General features: G+C 58.9%; 1 protein-coding gene across 23 annotated transcripts in view; it reads left to right on the top strand.

The window, feature by feature from the left end:
• CACNA1G (calcium voltage-gated channel subunit alpha1 G) overlaps positions 1–13,152 on the top strand; it is a 61,879-nt gene extending 48,727 nt beyond the window's left edge. For 9 of the 23 annotated variants that reach the window (XM_036033745.1, XM_028522146.1, XM_028522139.1 and 6 more), the window contains 10 exons: positions 2,104–2,255; positions 2,954–3,063; positions 3,733–3,866; positions 4,170–4,240; positions 4,366–4,444; positions 4,536–4,657; positions 4,974–5,327; positions 10,098–10,275; positions 10,573–10,742; positions 11,818–12,552. In XM_036033745.1, coding sequence (XP_035889638.1) covers positions 2,104–2,255; positions 2,954–3,063; positions 3,733–3,866; positions 4,170–4,240; positions 4,366–4,444; positions 4,536–4,657; positions 4,974–5,327; positions 10,098–10,275; positions 10,573–10,742; positions 11,818–12,552 — 2,105 coding nt within the window. Of the gene's footprint in view, positions 1–2,103; positions 2,256–2,953; positions 3,064–3,732; positions 3,867–4,169; positions 4,241–4,365; positions 4,445–4,535; positions 4,658–4,973; positions 5,328–6,011; positions 6,156–8,245; positions 8,381–10,097; positions 10,276–10,572; positions 10,743–11,817 lie in introns of those variants that run through there. The other 14 variants (XM_036033742.1, XM_036033739.1, XM_036033740.1 and 11 more) reach the window with 5 other exon arrangements.
• Positions 13,153–18,619: the final 5,467 nt, after the last annotated feature.

Here is an 18,619-nt window from a genome sequence, read left to right as displayed (position 1 = left end):
GACTGGCCCTGGTGCACTTTAAAACAGAGGGGCTGGCCGGGGCTGGGTGCAGATCAGACTGGCCCTGGTGCACTTGGGACCTGCGCAGTCACGGGGGACTTCCAGCAGCCTGGGCACCTGCTGGTCTGGGGGGCGGGGGGCGAGGTGGGAGGGCATTTGTACAGACCTCAGGGCCTGGGACTGGACCGGTCCCTGTGAGCAGATGCCCTGCCTCAGTCGTCCTGCCCCCACTGTCTCTCTGGGCCACTTGGAGGAGGGGTCCCTGGCCAGAAGCCGGAGGGGTGGCAGAGGCCTGACTGGGCCTGGGGCTGCCTGTACAGCCAGACTGGAGCGAGAGGGGAGAGGGGGCACACTCCCAACCCCTCCCCAGCACCGTCTCGGCTGATAATGGAGCTAATAAGGAGCTGCTTTTTCTAACCTAATTGTATTCAAACATTTTAGTTAATTCTCCATTCATATTTTAGCATAATGGGATCGGGTGCTCTCGGCACTTATGGAGATTAATGCAGAGAGAGTTCCAGCTGCTCAGGCAACACAGGCGACTAGCGCCCTCTGGTTCTTGTGGGTACTGAAGGAAGGAAGGAAGAGGCCCCCTTGCCCGGTGCACCCTCCAGGATCACACTGTGGACGGCCTGTGGCCTCACGTTGTCCCCTGTCCTGGGCCTGTCCCCTCCTACCCTCCCGAGGGTCAGGAGGGCCGCCTGAGCAAACAAAGCCACTGTCGGCTGGCCCACGTCTAAAAGCAAAAAGATGGGCTAACACACCCTGGGGTGCGCCAGAACGTTCTGGACCTGCCACCCCTTGGTCGTCCACACCCGGAGGCTGATGCTGGCGGGTGGCACCGGCGAGGCTGAACGTGCGGCTCTTGGGCACTCTTCTTCCTTCGGCTTTGGTGGGGGCCTGCCCAGGCCGCTCTCTGCCTCAGTTTACTTCTCTGGTCAATAGTCCTCTGCATGGGAAAGGACGATTCCACTGGAGCTGGCCTGGGCCCTAGCTTCCTGCTGCCCCTGAGCCAGCCACCCCGGCACAGGCCTCAGAGGCTGCGGCGTGTGCCGGCTGGCTTTCGCCCTAGACTTCCTGAGGGGGAAGGGCTGTCTGGGACCTGAGGCTGCCCGAGCCTCCCGTGGGGAGCCTCTCTGTTCTCTGTGGCTGCCTGGGAGACCGATCTGTCAACCACCCCTGGGTGGCATGTATCCCCAACTTGTCCTGGCCTTTCCTCAGCACTTGGAGGAGGGGCCCCCCGCCATCTCTCACCCTCAGATGTATTCTCCCCGCTTGGCAGGCCAACTTTCTTTCTGGCACCACGGTTTTTATAACTAAGCGATTCACTGATCGCCAGAGAAACGCTATGCCTCTGCCAGATCTCAGACAGTGCTTTCAGCCCAGCCTGCGGTCTGACACCGCGCTGACACCCAGGAGCAGGCTGGGCGTCGCCTCATTAGAAACTGGGTGAGTCCTTCCAGTGGGGCCCTCCCAGACCTGCCGGGGACAGAGCAGAGCCCTGTGGCCTCCCCTCTGCCCTCCCTCACCTGAGGATGCAGGAGGCGCGGGCTCTGCCCCACCCCCCAGAGGCCCTCACAGGGATCGGTGCAGCCTGCCAAGAGGTCCAATTTCCAATCTCCAGTTTTATCTCCAAATCCCAGCTCTGTGTAATCTCCTCCGCTCCCCCCGGTGAAGGAGCAAGAGCCTTCCCTTCTCTGTTGATGGAGTTGCCTCTGAGCCCGATAAGACCGGCTGTTTTTCATCTTACTGATCTGGCCTGGCTGCGGAACACCGCGTCAAGGGTGTTACGAGGGGCTGATGGATTTTGGAGGCTGCCTCAGGGTGGGGGCTCACCTGGTGTCTAATGTAGGTGGGGAGCTCTGCATGTCCTGACCCCTTCTGCACCCGACTGTAGCCAGTAGAACAGATGCTTGGAGGGGCGATGCCCAGAGAGCTCCCCCAGGCCCCTGGGAAGGAAGTGAATGGGGGCCGAGGGCGCTGGTGACACTGGAATGTTTCAGCTCGGAGTGTTAGCGGCTGGTGGCTGTGAGGGACTGTGGGTGGAGGGGGCGCCAGGGTCAGGGCCCGATGGCTGCTCTGCTCTCCTCCCCACCCCACCAGAGGCCCAGTGCAAACCCTACTACTCGGACTACTCCCGCTTCCGGCTGCTCGTCCACCACTTCTGCACCAGCCACTACCTGGATCTCTTCATTACGGGTGTCATTGGGCTGAACGTGGTCACCATGGCCATGGAGCACTACCAGCAGCCCCAGGTAGGAGCCACGTGGGCCCCGCCTACAGCTGCAGGACCGCAGGGGGTGGGGGCCAGCCCCGCCTGAGCTGGGTGCTGCGGGGGTTCCTCCTGTACCCCTTTCGCTACCCTTGGAGGTAGGTCTCGGTTTCACTGATGAGGACACTGAGCCTCAGATTAGATGACTTGACCCGAGGCACATAGCTGGGAAGCAGAGCACCTGGTTCCTTCACCCGGCATATTATTATCGAGTGTCTGCCCTGGGTTGGGCTCTGGACCTTTGAGGGTAAAGGAGGCAGACTGGGGCTAGCTCTTCTGGAGCGTAGGTTCTTGTGAATGTCCAGCTCCAAAGCTCACCACTGATCTTGCCACTTCTCAAGTCGGCCTCCATTAGCCGCCCCCCAGGCCTCCATGTTCCCATCTGTAAAATAGGGGTGCTGAGCCGGTAACGCACCAGGCCCCTCCCAGCTCTTGCGCTCTGGGCCTGCCGGCACATTTGTCCCGTGGTCTCAGCATCCCTCCAGGACAGACCCGGTAGCACAAAGCTTGCGTGTGAGTGAGGACCGGCTCTCTCCTAGAGCAGTAGCCAGTGGCCGGCCATCAGGGTGAGAACAGAGAGGAAAGGGCCTTTGAGGCTCACCCGTCTCCCAGATCTGGGAGGTAGGATGTGCAGGGCAGGCGTCATCCCTAGCCTTACCCGACATGCCCCAACCCCACCAGATCCTGGACGAGGCTCTGAAGATCTGCAACTACATCTTCACTGTCATCTTCGTCTTGGAGTCAGTTTTCAAACTCGTGGCCTTTGGCTTCCGCCGGTTCTTCCAGGACAGGTACCAGAAGAGGGGTGTGTGGGACCGGGGAAGGATCTAGAGCTGGGGACCTGTCTTGACTCCTGAGTTCCAGCCTCTACTCCAGAACCTACTGGGGGGCAATGGCGGGGTGGGGTGTGTGACATCCAGGGCCTGGGAGGTGGGAGAGAAGGAAGGGAACTTGACAAGACAGGGCCTGGGGACACTGGCAGCTAGAAGGCAGTGTGGCCTAGACTGGGGCTTAAAAGCAAAGAGGTTGGAGCCAGGCTGCCCGAACCAGACTTGAATCCTGGCTCCACCACTTAGAAACTGGTGACCCTGGCTAAGTTACTGAATGTCTCTGTGCCTCAGTTTCCTCATCTGTAAAATGGGAGGTAATAGGATGCATGTCAGAGAGAGTTCCTATTTGTAAAGCCCTTAAAACAGTGCTTGGTACATAGCAAACACCGTGTGAGTGCTAAAAAAAAAAACAACAAATGAATGACAGTGAAAAGCAGAGGCCCTCAGGCCCTTGTAGTAGCCCCGCCTGTGCCACCGACGGGCTAGGTGGACAGGGACAAGTCAAGCCATCCCTGCAGGGCGGGGCGGCTGGACTGGCCGGCCTCCACCCTCCTTTCTGTCGCCTAAACTACCTCCTGCTCCTCAGCGCCCCCGCCCCACACTCAGGGATCTGTGTCCTGGGCTTTGCAGGTGGAACCAGCTGGACCTGGCCATCGTGCTGCTCTCCATCATGGGCATCACGCTGGAGGAGATCGAGGTCAACGCCTCCCTGCCCATCAACCCCACCATCATCCGCATCATGAGGGTGCTGCGCATCGCCCGAGGTCAGTGCTCAGCTGCCTGCCCACCACGCTTGCCTTCCCAGGGTGACTGGCCCCAGGGGAGAGAGCAGGGGTCAGTTCGGTGGCCGGCGGGGGACTGGGTGGCTGTGGGTTTCTATGGGTCTTTCTCTCAGCCTCTGCCAAACAGGCAGTGGACGGGGGGCTGGGCTGAGGGCGGCAGCGGAGCCGTGGATGCCTTGCTGGCTGGGGCTGACCATCCTACCGGCCCAGGCCCCGGCCCTGGCCCCACCAGCTATGTGACCTGAGACCCAGAGGGGCCAGCTCACGACTTTGTCCTTTCTGCAGTGCTAAAGCTGCTGAAGATGGCTGTGGGCATGCGGGCGCTGCTGGACACAGTGATGCAGGCCCTGCCCCAGGTAGCTGGGAGGCGGGGGCGGGAGGGGACCTCTCAGGGAGGGGGTGCTCTCCGAAGGGGCGGGGGCTCAGGGAAGCTGGCCGGGAGGCCCGGCGGTGCCGTTTCCATTCCTTTCCTCTCTTCCAGGTGGGGAACCTGGGACTCCTCTTCATGTTGTTGTTTTTCATCTTTGCAGCTCTGGGCGTGGAGCTCTTTGGAGACCTGGGTGAGTCGAGGAGGGGAGGGCGGAGGAGCCACAGCTGGGGACCTGGGGCCTCCTGGCCTAACTCGGGTCTCTCCCCCCTCCCCTCTTCCAGAGTGTGACGAGACGCACCCCTGCGAGGGCCTGGGCCGGCATGCCACCTTCCGCAACTTCGGCATGGCCTTCCTGACCCTCTTCCGAGTCTCCACAGGTGACAACTGGAATGGCATTATGAAGGTGAGAGCCCCCTGCAGTGGGGCACCCCCAGGGCTGGCTTGGGCTCCAAGGAGATGGCCCTACTCCTTGAGCCAAAATTCCTTGGCAAGAGGTGAATAAAAGCATGTGCCCCTCTACCCCCCCCATATGCCAGAACACGGTGGGCCTCCCTCTCCCCGGACGTGCTCCAGCCCACCCTCCCCAGGGCGATGTCTAATGCTCCCCTGCCCCCAAGACCTTGTAGCCCCCAATGTCCCAATGCTCTGGTGGCCTGATGTTCCATGACAGGTCCGTTCCCTGTCCCCCCAGCCTCACCCCTCTCCCCCACCTCCCCCAGGATACCCTCCGGGACTGCGACCAGGAGTCCACCTGCTACAACACCGTCATCTCCCCCATCTACTTCGTGTCCTTCGTGCTGACGGCCCAGTTTGTGCTGGTCAACGTGGTGATCGCCGTGCTGATGAAGCACCTGGAGGAGAGCAACAAGGAGGCCAAGGAGGAGGCGGAGCTGGAGGCGGAGCTGGAGCTAGAGATGAAGACGCTCAGCCCGCAGCCCCACTCGCCGCTGGGCAGCCCCTTCCTCTGGCCTGGGGTCGAGGGCCCTGAGAGCCCCGACAGCCCGAAGCCTGGGGCCCCGCATGCTAGGACCCACACTGGTGCAGCCTCCGGCTACTCCCTGGAGCACCCCACGGTGAGCACACACCCACACCTGCTGTGAGGGGTGTGGGGAGGGAGACAGGTGGGACGGGTGGCCAGCGGCTCAGTGGGGTGGGGCGCGTACAGGGAGCGGGCAGTCCAACGGACCCCAGGGCTCCTCCTGGGTCTTCCTGCTGCACCTGCCTGGATGTGGTGGGGCTCGCTGTCCCCTGCCCATCCCCAGAGACGGCAGCCCACACCCACCACCCAGAGCCACATATGTGCTGGCTCATCCATCCCGAGCCTCCAGCCCGACCTGGCCTCCCCTTCCTGGCTCTTAGGTTCAAGGCTAAGTTTTCTGTTTCCTTCCTGTTTCTTTCTTACCCTTGCCCAATTACCAAACCCCTTCCCTTCCCACCCTCCCCCTGCCTGATTCCATCTCAATCCTTCTCCCCGATCTTCTCTCCCCTCCTTCCTCTCCCCGTGGGCTCTTACTTCCATTTCCCATCTCTCCTTCCTCCTCCCACCCCTCTCTCTTCCCCACCATCCCCATCCCTCCTCTTCCTGTGTCTGTTGTTGTGTGTGCACGTGTATGTATGTATGTGTGTGTGTGTGTGTGTGTGTTCTCTTTCTCCCTCTGTGTCCCTGGTCAATCCCCTGCCACAACACTTCCCGTCACTGCCCCTCTGCCCCCTGTTCCCTGACTCTCCGGCGCCCCCTACGGGCTGGTCCTTCCCAGGACAGACAGCTGTTTGACACCATATCCCTGCTGATCCAGGGCTCCCTGGAGGGGGAGCTGAAGCTGATGGACGAGCTGGCAGGCCCATGGGGCCAGCCCTCTGCCTTCCCTCCAGCCAGCAGCGCGGGCGGCTCCGACCCACAGGTTACTGTGCCCGTGCTGTGCCCCCTCCCTTGACCCTGCCAAGCTGTGCCATGCTGTGCCTGCTTCTGGGGAGGTGGGGTGTACCCTGCTCACAGGGTATCTGGAGAAAGAGCAGCCTCGGGGCCTCCGTTGAGCTTTGGGCTTGACAGGGGGCACCCAGGTGTCTCGCAGCCTGAGATCGGTCTCGGGGACATGTGGCTGGAAGATGGGGATGCTGAGACTGCACTTCTCAGTGAGAGGGGGGATGGGGACAGGGTTTGCAGAGAGCGCTGGTTATGAAGAAACGGAAAGACAGGAGGAGGGTGGAGCAGAAGACCAGTTGGCATTGTGACCTTAGGGAGTGGAGGAAGTGAGGTGCCAGATCCAGGGCAGAAAGGCCTCTCAGGACAGTGCAGGTGGCAAGGGGACCCACTGAGGGACATGTCTTAGGCCACAGTCCGCTTCTCCAAAACCAGCAACCACCGCCCAGTCCTCTGTGCGGGTGTGGCAGCTGCTGTCGGAGCCAGTGGGCCTGACCTGGTCCTGAGAAGCATTGGACGGCCCCAGCTAGGCGTGGGGCCTGGGGCTTTCGCTGTGACAGACGCCTCAGCTTCCTCCCTTAGCCCGGCCCCTTCCCGCAGTGCCATGTGATTCTCTCCCCCGGCCCCATCTAAACATGGGTCTTCTGCTTTCTGGGGTCCCCTCCTCTCTCCCTGTGACCTATCTGGCTGCCCTTGACCCCCTCCACCTGCTACAGCACCCCACCATCCCTCTCCTAGGTCAGAGGCTGTGGTAGACCTCAAGTATAGGCAAGGAAACAGGTACCAGTGGGAGACAGAGGAGCCTAGAGTTCCACAGGCCCTGCTGGGTGAGGGGGCGGCAGCAGGGAGGTTACAGGCGTCTGATCCTCCCGGGGGAAGGGGCCTCGCCTCCAGGGTTCCTGACGCTGGGTAGGATTCAGTCTCAGACAGGCCGTAGGGACCTGCACCTGGCCATGACCTAGGGCATAGGTGCCAAACACAAGGCCCGTGGGTCAAATCCAGCCCTCCACCTTGTTTTATCCAGCCCGGCACCTTGTTTCTACCCAGTGACAGCGCTGAGTTCTCCCTTAACTGTTAAGGAGTAGTTGCATTTATACAGTCCTATAGTTACTTTGTGCCCTTTGAAGGCAACCGGGAGGCTGATGTGGCCCCTGGTAAAAATGAGTCTGATGACCCTGACCCAGAATGCTATGAGGGAGAGCAAATCCTTCCTGAGGCCTCCCATCCTGAAGGAGGCTCATGGGCAAAGGTGCTGGGGGAGAAGAGGATGTGATGAGAAGTGAACAGAGCAGCCAGCTCACCTGGAAGGGAGGACCCCAGTCTCCCCCGGGGCCCTGTAGGTCCCCCAGGGTCCTGTAGTTCTGCAGACCCCAGGTGAGACAGCCAGATGGTGTGTCGGCCCACTCAGGTGTGTCCAACTCAGGCCGGCTTGAGGAGAGCATCTCCCAGAACCCAAGCTGGAGAGAGTGGGTGCGGTGTGGAGGAGGGCCCGGGAGGGGAGAAGCCAGAATGTGGGGGCAGGCCAAGTCCTGCCAGGCTTTTGGAAGCAGAGAGACGAGGCAGAGAACAGTCATCGGATCGGCGGCTGTGTCCCCAGCACCCCCTACGCCGCTCTGTCTGTGCTGAGAGCAGAGAGGAGCTTTGCTGGCCTTTCTCCTTTCATTTTATGTTTTTCCCTGGTATCTTTATGAGTCGAAAGCCCTCCCCATCCCGCCCCGCCCTGGGTGGTGGTGGTGTGGGAGGGGGCTGTCAGGCTCCTGGGGTATCTTTAGAATACGATTCTGTCTCCTGCTTTGTCAGTGTTTGCTCTGGCTCTTTGGTGCCTGCTGCAGTCTCTCTGATCAGAGCTGGTTTGGAGGGTTTGAAGTGCGGGGAGGGGAGGAGCTCTCAGTTTACTTGGGAAGCGGGTGGGGGGAGAGAGAAGGGAGGCCTTTTCTCCCTGTGCTTTGTGAAAGGGGGGGACGAGGGGCTCTGTGTACGTGTGCGTGTGCGTTGCATGTGTGTGCGTGCCCACGCGAGGGTGCGCGCTGTCCTGGTTTCTTATGCCTGATCATCTCTCTCCCTGTCTAGATCCCTCTAGCTGAGATGGAGGCTCTGTCTCTGACGTCAGAGATTGTGTCTGAACCGTCCTGCTCTCTAGCTCTGACGGATGACTCTTTGCCTGATGACACTCACACACTCTTACTTAGTGCCCCGGAGAGCAATGTACATGCACAGCCCCTCACTGCCCCTCAGCCTCCCCAGGGGCTGGGCTGGCTGCAGGGCTCCAGATCCCCCCCCCTCCTCTCACTCTGCCCCCAGGCCCCCAATGCAGAGGCACAGCCAGCAGGCACCCGGTGCTCCAGGCACTGTTAGGTCTTTCAGGTCCCCCACTGTGGACACAGAAATTAGATGAAATTAAAGTGGGGCCTGCCCGAGAAGAGCCCAGCGGCAGCAGCATGAAAGGGTTAAAGCAGACACCCAGGAGTGGCCCAGCCCCAAACAGAGGCGGCATCAGGCAGCTGACCAAGGGGCCTGCCTATGAGCTTGGAGCCCTGTGCAAGCCAGCCCTCCCCCTCCCTGCACCCCTCCTTCCCACCCGCCCCCACCCTCCACCACCCGCCACCATGTAGTGGGGGAGAGCCACATCTCCGCTGCCACCACCTTGCCCTTCTCTACCTGGGGGGCCGTCTCCGTCTCCTCTGTCCCTGTCCCTGTGTGTCCCTGTGTCCTGGGGGGCTTCTGTGTTTTGACAGCATCTCCACCCTCGCCCGACTCCTAGCCCCGTCTGACTATGAGCAGCCCCCTCCTCCCTCCCTTCTCCTTTCTTGCGGGACTTAAAGAGAAAACTGGGGCCCCCTTCCTCACAGCAGGGCTCTGTGCTGACCACAGGCTGGGGGTCCCTAGGGGTCTTGGGACGGGTGCAGACGTGGAACCTGGGCTGGGGGGCCGGGGAAGCAAAGGATCCAGGCTGTCTCAACACAGCCATTCTCAGGCCTGGCGGGGTGCTCCATTGGCTGGGCCCATGTGGGGACCCTACAGCCTCCCCTAGAATGAGGAACAGATGGAGGGGTGGAGAAATCTCTTGGGAGCAAACCTTGTCTCCCTTTGGCTGGGGTCAAAGGCCGATGACTGCCCTTCTTAGAAATGGATTTTTAAAAAAATCCCTTAACCCCCAGTCTGTCCACGAAGGGAGGGCCTGAGTCCACAGTTCCCAGGCCTCGTCCCCCCACCCCCACCTGTACTAGCCAGCCCTCCCCCATTGTGTAATTAAAAGGCAAGCGGGGAGACAGGTGGGGAAGCCCGCTGTGACATCCCCTAGTGTTCATCTGTCATCCAACCCGTATGAGCTCAGCCCGTGCCCATACTGTGTGCCAGTGCCGCGGCGGCCTTGAAGAATGGGGTGGCTACTTCGCCTCTTCTCGGCAGGCAGTTCCCGGCTGCCAAGTCTCCGGATTGCTGGGAGGGTCCTCCCTCACTCCCCAGTCCCACCCCCCGAGCGGCCCCGGCAGTGGGGGTTAGGGGGATGCTGTTTCCATTCTCATGTGTGGCTCTTCAGCCCCTCTCCGCGGGGCCCTGAGAATGAGCTCTTGAACCACCTGCAGGGCTGGGGGCTGGGGGCTGCTCTCCCTCCCCTGGACACTTCCTCACCCCTCCGCCATCCCCACCCGGAGGCTCCAAGGTTTGCAGTGTGGATGGTTTCCTGGGGCCAGGGCCTCCCCCCACCTCCTTCCTTCCCCACGTGTGGAGGCCTCCTCCGTGTGTCTGCCCCTTCTGCCCCACCACACTCATCCCATCACCACCTTGCCCGAGAAGGGGGTGGGGCCAGGGCCTTGGGCGGTGGCAGAGGGGGGCTGTTGCTTTCTGTTGTCCAGCTCTGCCTCAGTTACCCAATCTAGATGCCCCCTCTTCCTCCCACCTCCCTTCCCTCTTTCTTTTGTAGATGGTGCCCCACCCGGAGGAGGTGCCTGGCACGCTGGGACCAGACCTGCTCACTGTGCGGAAGTCTGGGGTCAGCCGGACGCACTCTCTGCCCAACGACAGCTACATGTGCCGGGACGGAAACGCTGGCGAGGGGTCCCTTGGACACGGGGGCTGGGGGCTCCCCAAAGCTCAGTCAGGTACCGGAACTGTGGCAGGTCAGCGGGGCTCTCACTGGGGACCCCTTCCTTGACCTAGGGGGAAAGTGAGGCAGTAAAATAGATTGTCTCCTACTTCTGAGGAGCACCCCCAGCCCGAAAGGGGGCATCCAGCCCCTGCCTGAGGGAGGCGGCTTTCAAACCAGGGTGAGGGTTCTGTGATAAGGATGGAGGCCCTGGTAGGGGAGGGAGAGGAGGAGGGAGGGGCCTCTGGTGGGAACCAGACTGGTCGACCTTTCACCTTTTCTCCGTCCTCCTTCCCACCCCCACCCCCCACAGGCTCTGTCTTGTCTGTTCACTCCCAACCAGCAGACACCAACTATATCCTGCAGCTTCCCAAAGATGTACCCCATCTGCTCCAGCCCCACAGCACCCCCTCCTGGAGCACCATCCCCAAGCTGCCCCCTCCAGGCCGCTCCCCTTTGGCTCAGAGGCCGCTTAGGCGCCAGGTGAGCAGCTGCGGAGAGGTGGGCGTGGGCCTGGGAGCTGGCCTCTCTGCTACAGATCCTAGCTGCCCCTTTCCATTCTCCCAGCAAACAGTTACTATGAGCCAGTGACGTGCCACCCCAGGTCCCAGGGACACGGTGCCAGGCAAAGCGGAAGTGGGCTGTGCCCTCTTGGAGCTGGCCCCCTCCCTTGTTTCCAGGAGGAGGCCCGGAGGCCAGAGGGGCTGAGTTGGCCCAGGGACACTTGAGAAGTTGGAGATAGAGCCCAGGTCTCTGGCTCCCTTTCCTCGACTCAGAGCCGCCTCCCTATTCTCTGTACGTCCAGGCCTAGCGAAGAGGCTCGAGGCACTGTAGGTGCCTGCGTCCCAGAGCCCACACTCCAGGAGCACAGAGCAGAGGCTCCTGTAGCCAGGGGAGGCTTGTCTGTCCCCCAGCGGCAAGCCCACGGCCCATGCTGTGTGTGCCCTTATGTGTGCACATAGCCACATGCGGATCTGCTCCACCCTACCCTCGTCCATCCTGCAGATACTCCCTGAGCAGCCTGCGTGTGCCAGGCCCTGGGGACACAGACAAACAAGACAGCCCTGCCCTCCAGAACTCAGGGTCTGACCGCAGAGACCCACACCCTTCGGAGCTTTAAAGTCCCAGCGCTGGGATGTTCCTGTGCCTGGGGCGGCAGGGCACAAAGAAGAGGAAGGGGGCCCTTGTATCTGAGGGTAGAGATTGCCGGGTACTACGTCACGCAGGACCGGAGCCCATAAAGCTGAAGGGTGCTTAAGGCCCAAGAGCCTAGGCAGAGGCAGGGAGGCCTGAAGGAGCCAGCTGGGGAGCAGAGCTGGCCCGGCGCTTTCCTGTGTCCCCAGGACTGAAAACTGCAGGCTTGGGGGGCAGTGGGGGAGGCTAAAGGACAGGCTGCACATGGCCCCCATCTCCTAACATGAGCAAATACTGTAGCCTTGTTTGGGGTGGTCCTGCAGCTTCCTGGAGTGGGGGGGAGAGGGCTGTCTGGCTTGAGTGGTGGGACAGTCCATGGGGAAGAGGAACCCTCAGGCTGAGCCTCCCCCCCCACCCTGTACAGGCAGCAATAAGGACCGACTCCCTGGATGCTCAGGGCCTGGGCAGCAGGGAGGACCTGCTGTCAGAGGCGAGCGGGCCCTCCCCACCTCTGGCCCGGACCTCCTCCTTCTGGGGCCGGCTGAGCACCCAGGCGCAGCAGCATTCCCGCAGCCAGAGCAAGATCTCGAAGCACACGCACCCGCCGGTCCCCTGCCCGGGCCCAGAGCCCACCTGGGGCAAAAGCCCACCAGAGGCCAGGAGCAGCTTAGAGCTGGACACGGAGCTGAGCTGGATTTCAGGAGACCTCCTGGCGGTCGGCAGCCAGGAGGAGCCCCCGTCCGCGCGGGACCTGAAGAAGTGCTACAGTGTGGAGGCCCAGAGCTGCCGGCGCCGGCCCGCGTCCTGGCTGGAGGAACAGAGGAGGCACTCCATCGCTGTCAGCTGCCTGGACAGCGGCTCCCAAGCCCACCTGGACCCCGGCCCTTCTAGCCTCGGAGGGCCACCTCTCGGGGGGCCAGGGAGCCGGCCCAAGAAAAAACTCAGCCCACCCAGTATCTCAATAGACCCCCCAGAGAGCCAGGGTGTTCGGCCCCCACCCAGCCCTGGCATCTGCCTCCGGCGGCGGGCTCCGTCCAGCGACTCCAAGGATCTCTCGGCCTCTGGCCCCCCTGACAGCATGGCTGCCTCGCCCTCCCCAAAGAAAGACATGCTGGGTGTCTCCGGTTTACCCTCTGACCCAGCAGACCTGGACCCCTGAGTCCTGCCCCACACTCCCACTCACCTTTCTCCACTGGGTGCCAAATCCTAGCTCCTCCTCCTGGGCTATATTCCTGACAGAAGTCCCACGTGGAGACCGAGGAGGGGCTCCTCCCTGCCTCAGTGGCACTGGGCACTGGCGACAGCAGGATTTCCAGAGGGCTGGAAGCGGCAGCCCTGACCGCCCGGGCTCCCGACAGAAGGAGAGGCCCAGTGTAGCTGAGGTTCCCGACACCAGGAGCTGTTGGGAGAAAGCAATACGTTTGTGCAGAATCTCTATGTATATTCTATTTTATTAAATTAATTGAATCTAGTATATGCGGGATGTACGACATTTTGTGACTGAAGAGACTTGTTTCCTTCTACTTTTATGTGTCTCAGAATATTTTTGAGGCGAAGGCGTCTGTCTCTTGGCTATTTTAACCTAAAACCACCCGTCTAGTTATATTCCCTCTTCTTGCAAAGCACAAGCTGGGACGGCGAGTGCATCGCAGCCCTGACGGTGGCCCGTCCTCCGCGGAGAGCGAGAACCATTTTGGAAACTGCAATGTAACTTATTTTCTCCTTGAACCTCGTCATCATTTTCTGTAGGAAAAAAAAAGAGAAAAAAAAATAAGATTTTACAAATGAAATGGAACCTTTTTATATATACATACATACATATCTATATCTATATAATAAAGTAATTTTCCAAAATAAAAAGTTAATCACGGCGCAGAGTAAAAGCACAAGGAACAGTTAGGCATTTCCAGACGGCACTGGAGCGGGGCTCCTGGAGGAGGGGTGTGGGCGGTGGGGAGGGGAGCGGTCCCAGCTGCCTCTGCACGTAGGTGTGTGTTTGTGAGTGTGGATGTGTGAGTCTGTAGATGAATGGATGTGTATGGATGTGTGTGTGTAAATGCATGTGTGTATATGAGTGAGTGTATGAGTGTATGGATGTGTGTGTATAAATGGGTATATGTGTGTGAGTGTATGTATCAGTGCATGAATGAGTGTGCATATGATTGTATATGTATGCACATATGAGTGAGTATGTAAGTGTGTGTGTGTCCATGTCTGAGGGTGAGAGAAGCCATGTGCCTCTCCCCAGGGCTGCTGCAACCTTTCAGTCCCCCCACCCCCCATCCACCCCCGCCCTGGAGCCGGGGAGGAGGGGAGAAGCCCCCGTGCGAGGGGAAGCCTGGGCAGATAGGATCTGCTCCGGCTTCTGTCAGAGCTTTATTGCCTCCTCTGAGCCAGGCAGCTCTGTTAATGTAATTCCAGATTAACTCTTATTTCTGCTGACAGCTATCAGCCACGCATTGAAAGCTGGAAATCGGCATAATGAAGCTGTTCTAGTTAATGGGCCAACTGAGTCTGAGCCTGGGCTGCTGAAATCAGAGCCGTGGGCTGGTGTGCTTCTGGGTTTTCTTTTCTTGGGCTTCAGCGGGCATGACCTGAGTGGTCCGGCCTCCAGCCTCCCACTTTGGGGGCAGGGAGTGCGGCGCTGGCCAGCACTGCCGGCACTGGCCTGTGAGGGCAGGCAATGGGATTAAGCTGTATAAACAGCAGGCTCTTGTGCGCATCCCCCCCACCACCCCTGTGGAACTGGTAGGGTCAGGAAGCCAGGCTGCCGAATAGGGAGTCGGGCCCCTGGGGGTGATGAATAAGTACCTGAAAGGTGTTTACAGGGCCTGCTGCTCCTGCGCCATGGGAACCAGCCCGGAGGTGGGAGGGAAAGGAAGAAGGGGAGAGGTGGAGGGGCTGGTGCCGTGGCCCAGAACCTCCTTTCTGGTGCTACCATGGGCTATATTCTCTGAAACCCTGGTGCCAAAAGGCAGCGCCACAGGCACCAACCACGGGCTCAACCAGCCTGTTCCCTGCCAGCACCCCACAAACACCCACCCCATACCCACTCCCCTGGACATGCCCAGCACCTTCAAACCCCGGGATGCTTGAAACCTCAACAGTGGCTGGCAGCCCTCCCTCACAGCCGCTGCTGTCTTAACCTGGGACAGCAGGGGTGCGGGTGAGACTTGGGGGGGGGGGGGTGGCGTGCCAGACTGCTAGGTGTTGAAGCCAGAGGCTTTTTTCAACCTCATGTTTCCGACCTCGTGGTTCCTAACCTGGACAGGAATGACACCAGACCTTACAGCCAACACCTAGTTTGAGCCTCCTGGGCTTTGACCCAAACACCTGTAGTAACATCAGATTCTTTCTTCTCTGTCCCCCCTGGGCGGGGAGAGGGGACGGTGCTTGTATGTAAAAGCAGCCCCCCCCCCTTTTTAAAGCAAAACTATAAAATTCCTAGTTTTGTCACCCAGGCAGGCAGATTAAGCTTTTATATTTTTACAGAATTCTGTAGCTGTCTATTCCTTAGTAAGGCTGGGGAATTTGGGGAAGGGGTTCTGGACCTCTTTTTTCCTCTAATGGTTGGAGGATTCGGGGCCAAGATAAAGCCAGACAGCTGGGCTGCCGCCCTGTCCCCTCCATTCTAGCCCAAGACCCCTCCCCCCAGAGTCCAAGTGAATGTCTGGTGGGGGAGGGGCTGTGGCATCTCCCCAAAGAATGTAAAGACTTTCTGGATGATGGAAACTGCTGTGTCCCATTAAAAGGGTTTTGAAATGGAAATGTGACTCTGCTGGATCTTATTAACGGTAGTAATAATAACAGCGATGCTACCCTCCCGATGCTTGTCTGGGTGGTTTTTTGATTCTGCGCCGGGGCACTGGGGGCAGGGAGTAGAGGGGTCCGAGGAGGCTGGGGGCGGGGAAGGGTTCCTGGAGGCGGCAGGTCTTAGGTTAGGGCCCCCAAGGGGATAGAACTGGAACCTGCCAGGAGCTTCAGGGACGTGGGGCTTTTGGAGGTAAGAGCATCTACCCTGGCACTTCTGCACTCTCAGCCTCCTGCCTGGGGGTTCCGAGGAAGGTATGTCAACAGCTGCAGGCTCCCACCTCAGGCTTGGCTGCGTATGCTTCCGCTGCCCCCAGACTCCAGGAAAAGGTCTGTCTAGCTGTAAGGGGACTGGGAAGAGGAGTGAGCTGGGTTAGCGCTAAACCAAGTCTGAGGCTCAGCTGCAGTCTCTCACCCACTCCTCACAACACCCCAGCCAGCGATGTACCGTTGCTCTCATTTTCCCGTGAGGCTTTGGATTCAGAGACGTTAGCCTAAGGTCACATGGTCAGGAAATGGCAGAGCTGGGATTTTTTTTTTTGTTTAATTCTCACCCAAGGATATGTTTATTGATTTTGGAGAGAGAGAGACATTGATGTGAGAAACAGATTTGTTGCTTCCCACATGCACCCTGACTGGGGATTGAACCTGCAACCTAGGTATGTTCCCTGACTGGGAAGAGAGGAGAGAGGGGAGAAACAGGGGAAGAGAACAGAACATTGATCTGTTGCCTCTCACACGCCACCAACTGGGGACCTGGCCCACAACCCAGGCGTGTGCCCTGACTGGGAATTGAACCGGTGATATTTTGGCTGGTGCTCAATCTGTTGAGCCACACCAGCCAGGGCACAAAAACACTTGTGTTCACAGAAATGCACACATGAACTCCCAGCTTTGCACGCTCAGGGACTCAGAGAAGCCCACAGCCATCCACCTGGCATGGAGAGAGAGGCTAAGCCACAAAAAAAGGTGTCTGTCAGCAGAGGTGTTTGTCCCAGGGCTGGCCAAAGCAGGCTCTGTGACCGCCCTGTTTTCCAGGAACCACCTTTCCCCAACATCATGCCACCCTTGAACCTCAGGGCACCTCTTTCTCCTCCACCCCTTTGTTTCCCTTGCCCCACCCAGACCTCTCCCACTTTCTAAGCATTTTTTCCTCCATTGTCACTCTGAGCCCCTCCCATCACAGCCTGGTGCCCACGGCCTCCTGTCTGCTCTCCTGGGCCAGCTGAGTGGCCCCACCTGTGGAGCTGGCGATGGCAGTGGAGGGAGGGCATCAGGCACCAGAAGCAGAACACGTAAGTCACCTTCACCTGGTGCCAGTGCACCCAGTGCTCCCTCTGCAGAGGGGCCGAGCCAAGAAGAGGACCCCAGCACCGATGGACACCTTCCATGGAGAGGTGCTCTGCATACCATGCCCCCCAAAAGCAGAAACAGGCTCACAGGGCCCATTGAAGGACTTGTCTGTGTGTGGAGAAGCCCAGCTATCCTAGTGCTTAACTGTGGTGCCCAGGGATCCCTGTCTAAGTCCAGGGGACCAGGACAGTGGTTGCCAGGAGGGGAATTAACTCAAAAGTGAGTTTAGGCCTTGGCTGGTGTAGCTCAGTGGATTGAGCACTGGCCTGCGAACCACAGCATCACTGGTTCGATTCCCAGGCAAGGCACATGCCTAGGTTGCAGGCCAGGTCTCTAGTAGGGGGCATGCAAGAGGCAATCACACACTGATGTTTCTCTCCCTCTCCTTCTCCCTCCCTTCCCCTCTGTCTAAAAATAAATTCATAAAATCTTTAGGAAAAATGTACCATTAACAACAACAACAACAACAAAGTGAGTTTAGATGTTGGCCGCTGCCCTGCTCCGAGGGCACAGCAAGGCAGACCAAGGAGGTGACACACTCAGGTGGAAATTCTGCAAGGGAACTTTGAAACTGTGTGTCCTAGCCTTGGTCCAGGTATGGGAACTTCTGACTGTGGCCTGTGGAGCTAATGAATTCTTCTTGCCTTGGAAATTCCCGAGACGGGCACAGCAGCCAGTGCTCACACGTATGTCAGCTCGGACCGAGTGCAGGCTGGGGGCTGAGAGGCAGCCTTGCTGAGGCTGAGTGGGATCCGTGCGGCCCCCACCAGCCTGGGGTCTGGAGGAAATAGGAGGGAAGGAGGAGGCTGGAGTTTGGGAACTGAAAACTGGTTTTGGGGTGCTCCAGGCCTTCAAGTAGACACTAGGGGTTAAAAGGAATCAGGCAATGATTGGAGGGGAGAGCTAGCAACGTGCCTTGGCCATCCCCCTTCCCTCCCGCTTGGTAGTTCCCACCTGCCTCTCCTTTGTAGCATTTCCTCTCCCTGGGTCTCCCTGTCCCTGCCTTGCTCTGCTTTCTCCTCTTTGCTGTCATTCCTGCTCAGAGCTATACCTTACAATCATTTATCTCTCCATCTCCCTGCCAGGAAATCCCCAGTGCTGGGTTCCCCTGGGAGGCTCTCGGGCAGGGGAGGCACAGCAACACGCTCTGTCTGTTCTGCCTGGAGCTGCAGGCAGCCGGGGAGGGGGAAGGGCAGCTGGGGCACATCAGCCGGGGCAGGTCCTCTCCCTCTTTCTGCTGCAGCCCAACCCACAAGGTCTCTATTGCCTCCTTCAGTGTCTCCAGCTGGGAACATCTTGGTTCTGAAAACTCAAAAGCAGAGTGGGCAGTGCCCACCCCTGGGACTGTGCCTAATGCCACAGCAGTGTCACAGCGGTGACTCACCTATGTCTCACCTATGACTTCTTCTTAGGGTATGAGATACTTATGTTAATGGTGAACAGCACCAGACATTAGACCTTGGTCCTTGGGTTTGGTTAAGAACTCAGGGCCAAGACTCAAATACAAGAGAAAGTTCACTGAGAAAGTCACAGAGGTGGAAGAAGTGAGCCAGCGGGGTCGCATGGGCTCAGAAAACAAGTTCCAGCGGCGAAAGAAGGGCGCTTGGAGTTTAGAGGAAGGAAAGGCAAAGAAAATGCTCCTGGGAGGAGCAGACAGGGAAAGGCTTGGGTGTACTCCAGAGAGAGAAGGAGCTGGGTTACTGTCTTTTTTTTTCTTTAATCCTCACCCCAGGGCATATTTACTGACTTTATTTATTTTTTTTAAAGATTTTATTTATTTGCCCTGGCTGGTATGGCTCAGTGGATTGCATGCTGGCGTGGAAACCAAAAGGTTGTTGGTTTGATTCCCAGTCAGGGCACATGCCTGGGTTACAGGCCAGGTCCCCAGTAGGGTGCATGCGAGACACAACCACACATTGGTGTTTCTCTCCCTTTCTTTCTCCCTCCCTCTGTCTCTCTCTAAAAATAAATAAATCTATTAAAGATTTTATTTATTTGTTTTTAGAGAGAGGGAAGAAGAGGAAGAAAGAGAGGGAGTGAAACATCGATCGATTCCCTCCCAC

The sequence above is a fragment of the Phyllostomus discolor genome, chromosome 8 (assembly GCF_004126475.2).
Source record: "Phyllostomus discolor isolate MPI-MPIP mPhyDis1 chromosome 8, mPhyDis1.pri.v3, whole genome shotgun sequence".
NCBI classification, from domain to species: Eukaryota; Metazoa; Chordata; class Mammalia; order Chiroptera; family Phyllostomidae; genus Phyllostomus; species Phyllostomus discolor.
Note: the sequence above shows the minus strand (reverse complement) of the source record. Positions and strands in the feature narration are given on the sequence as shown.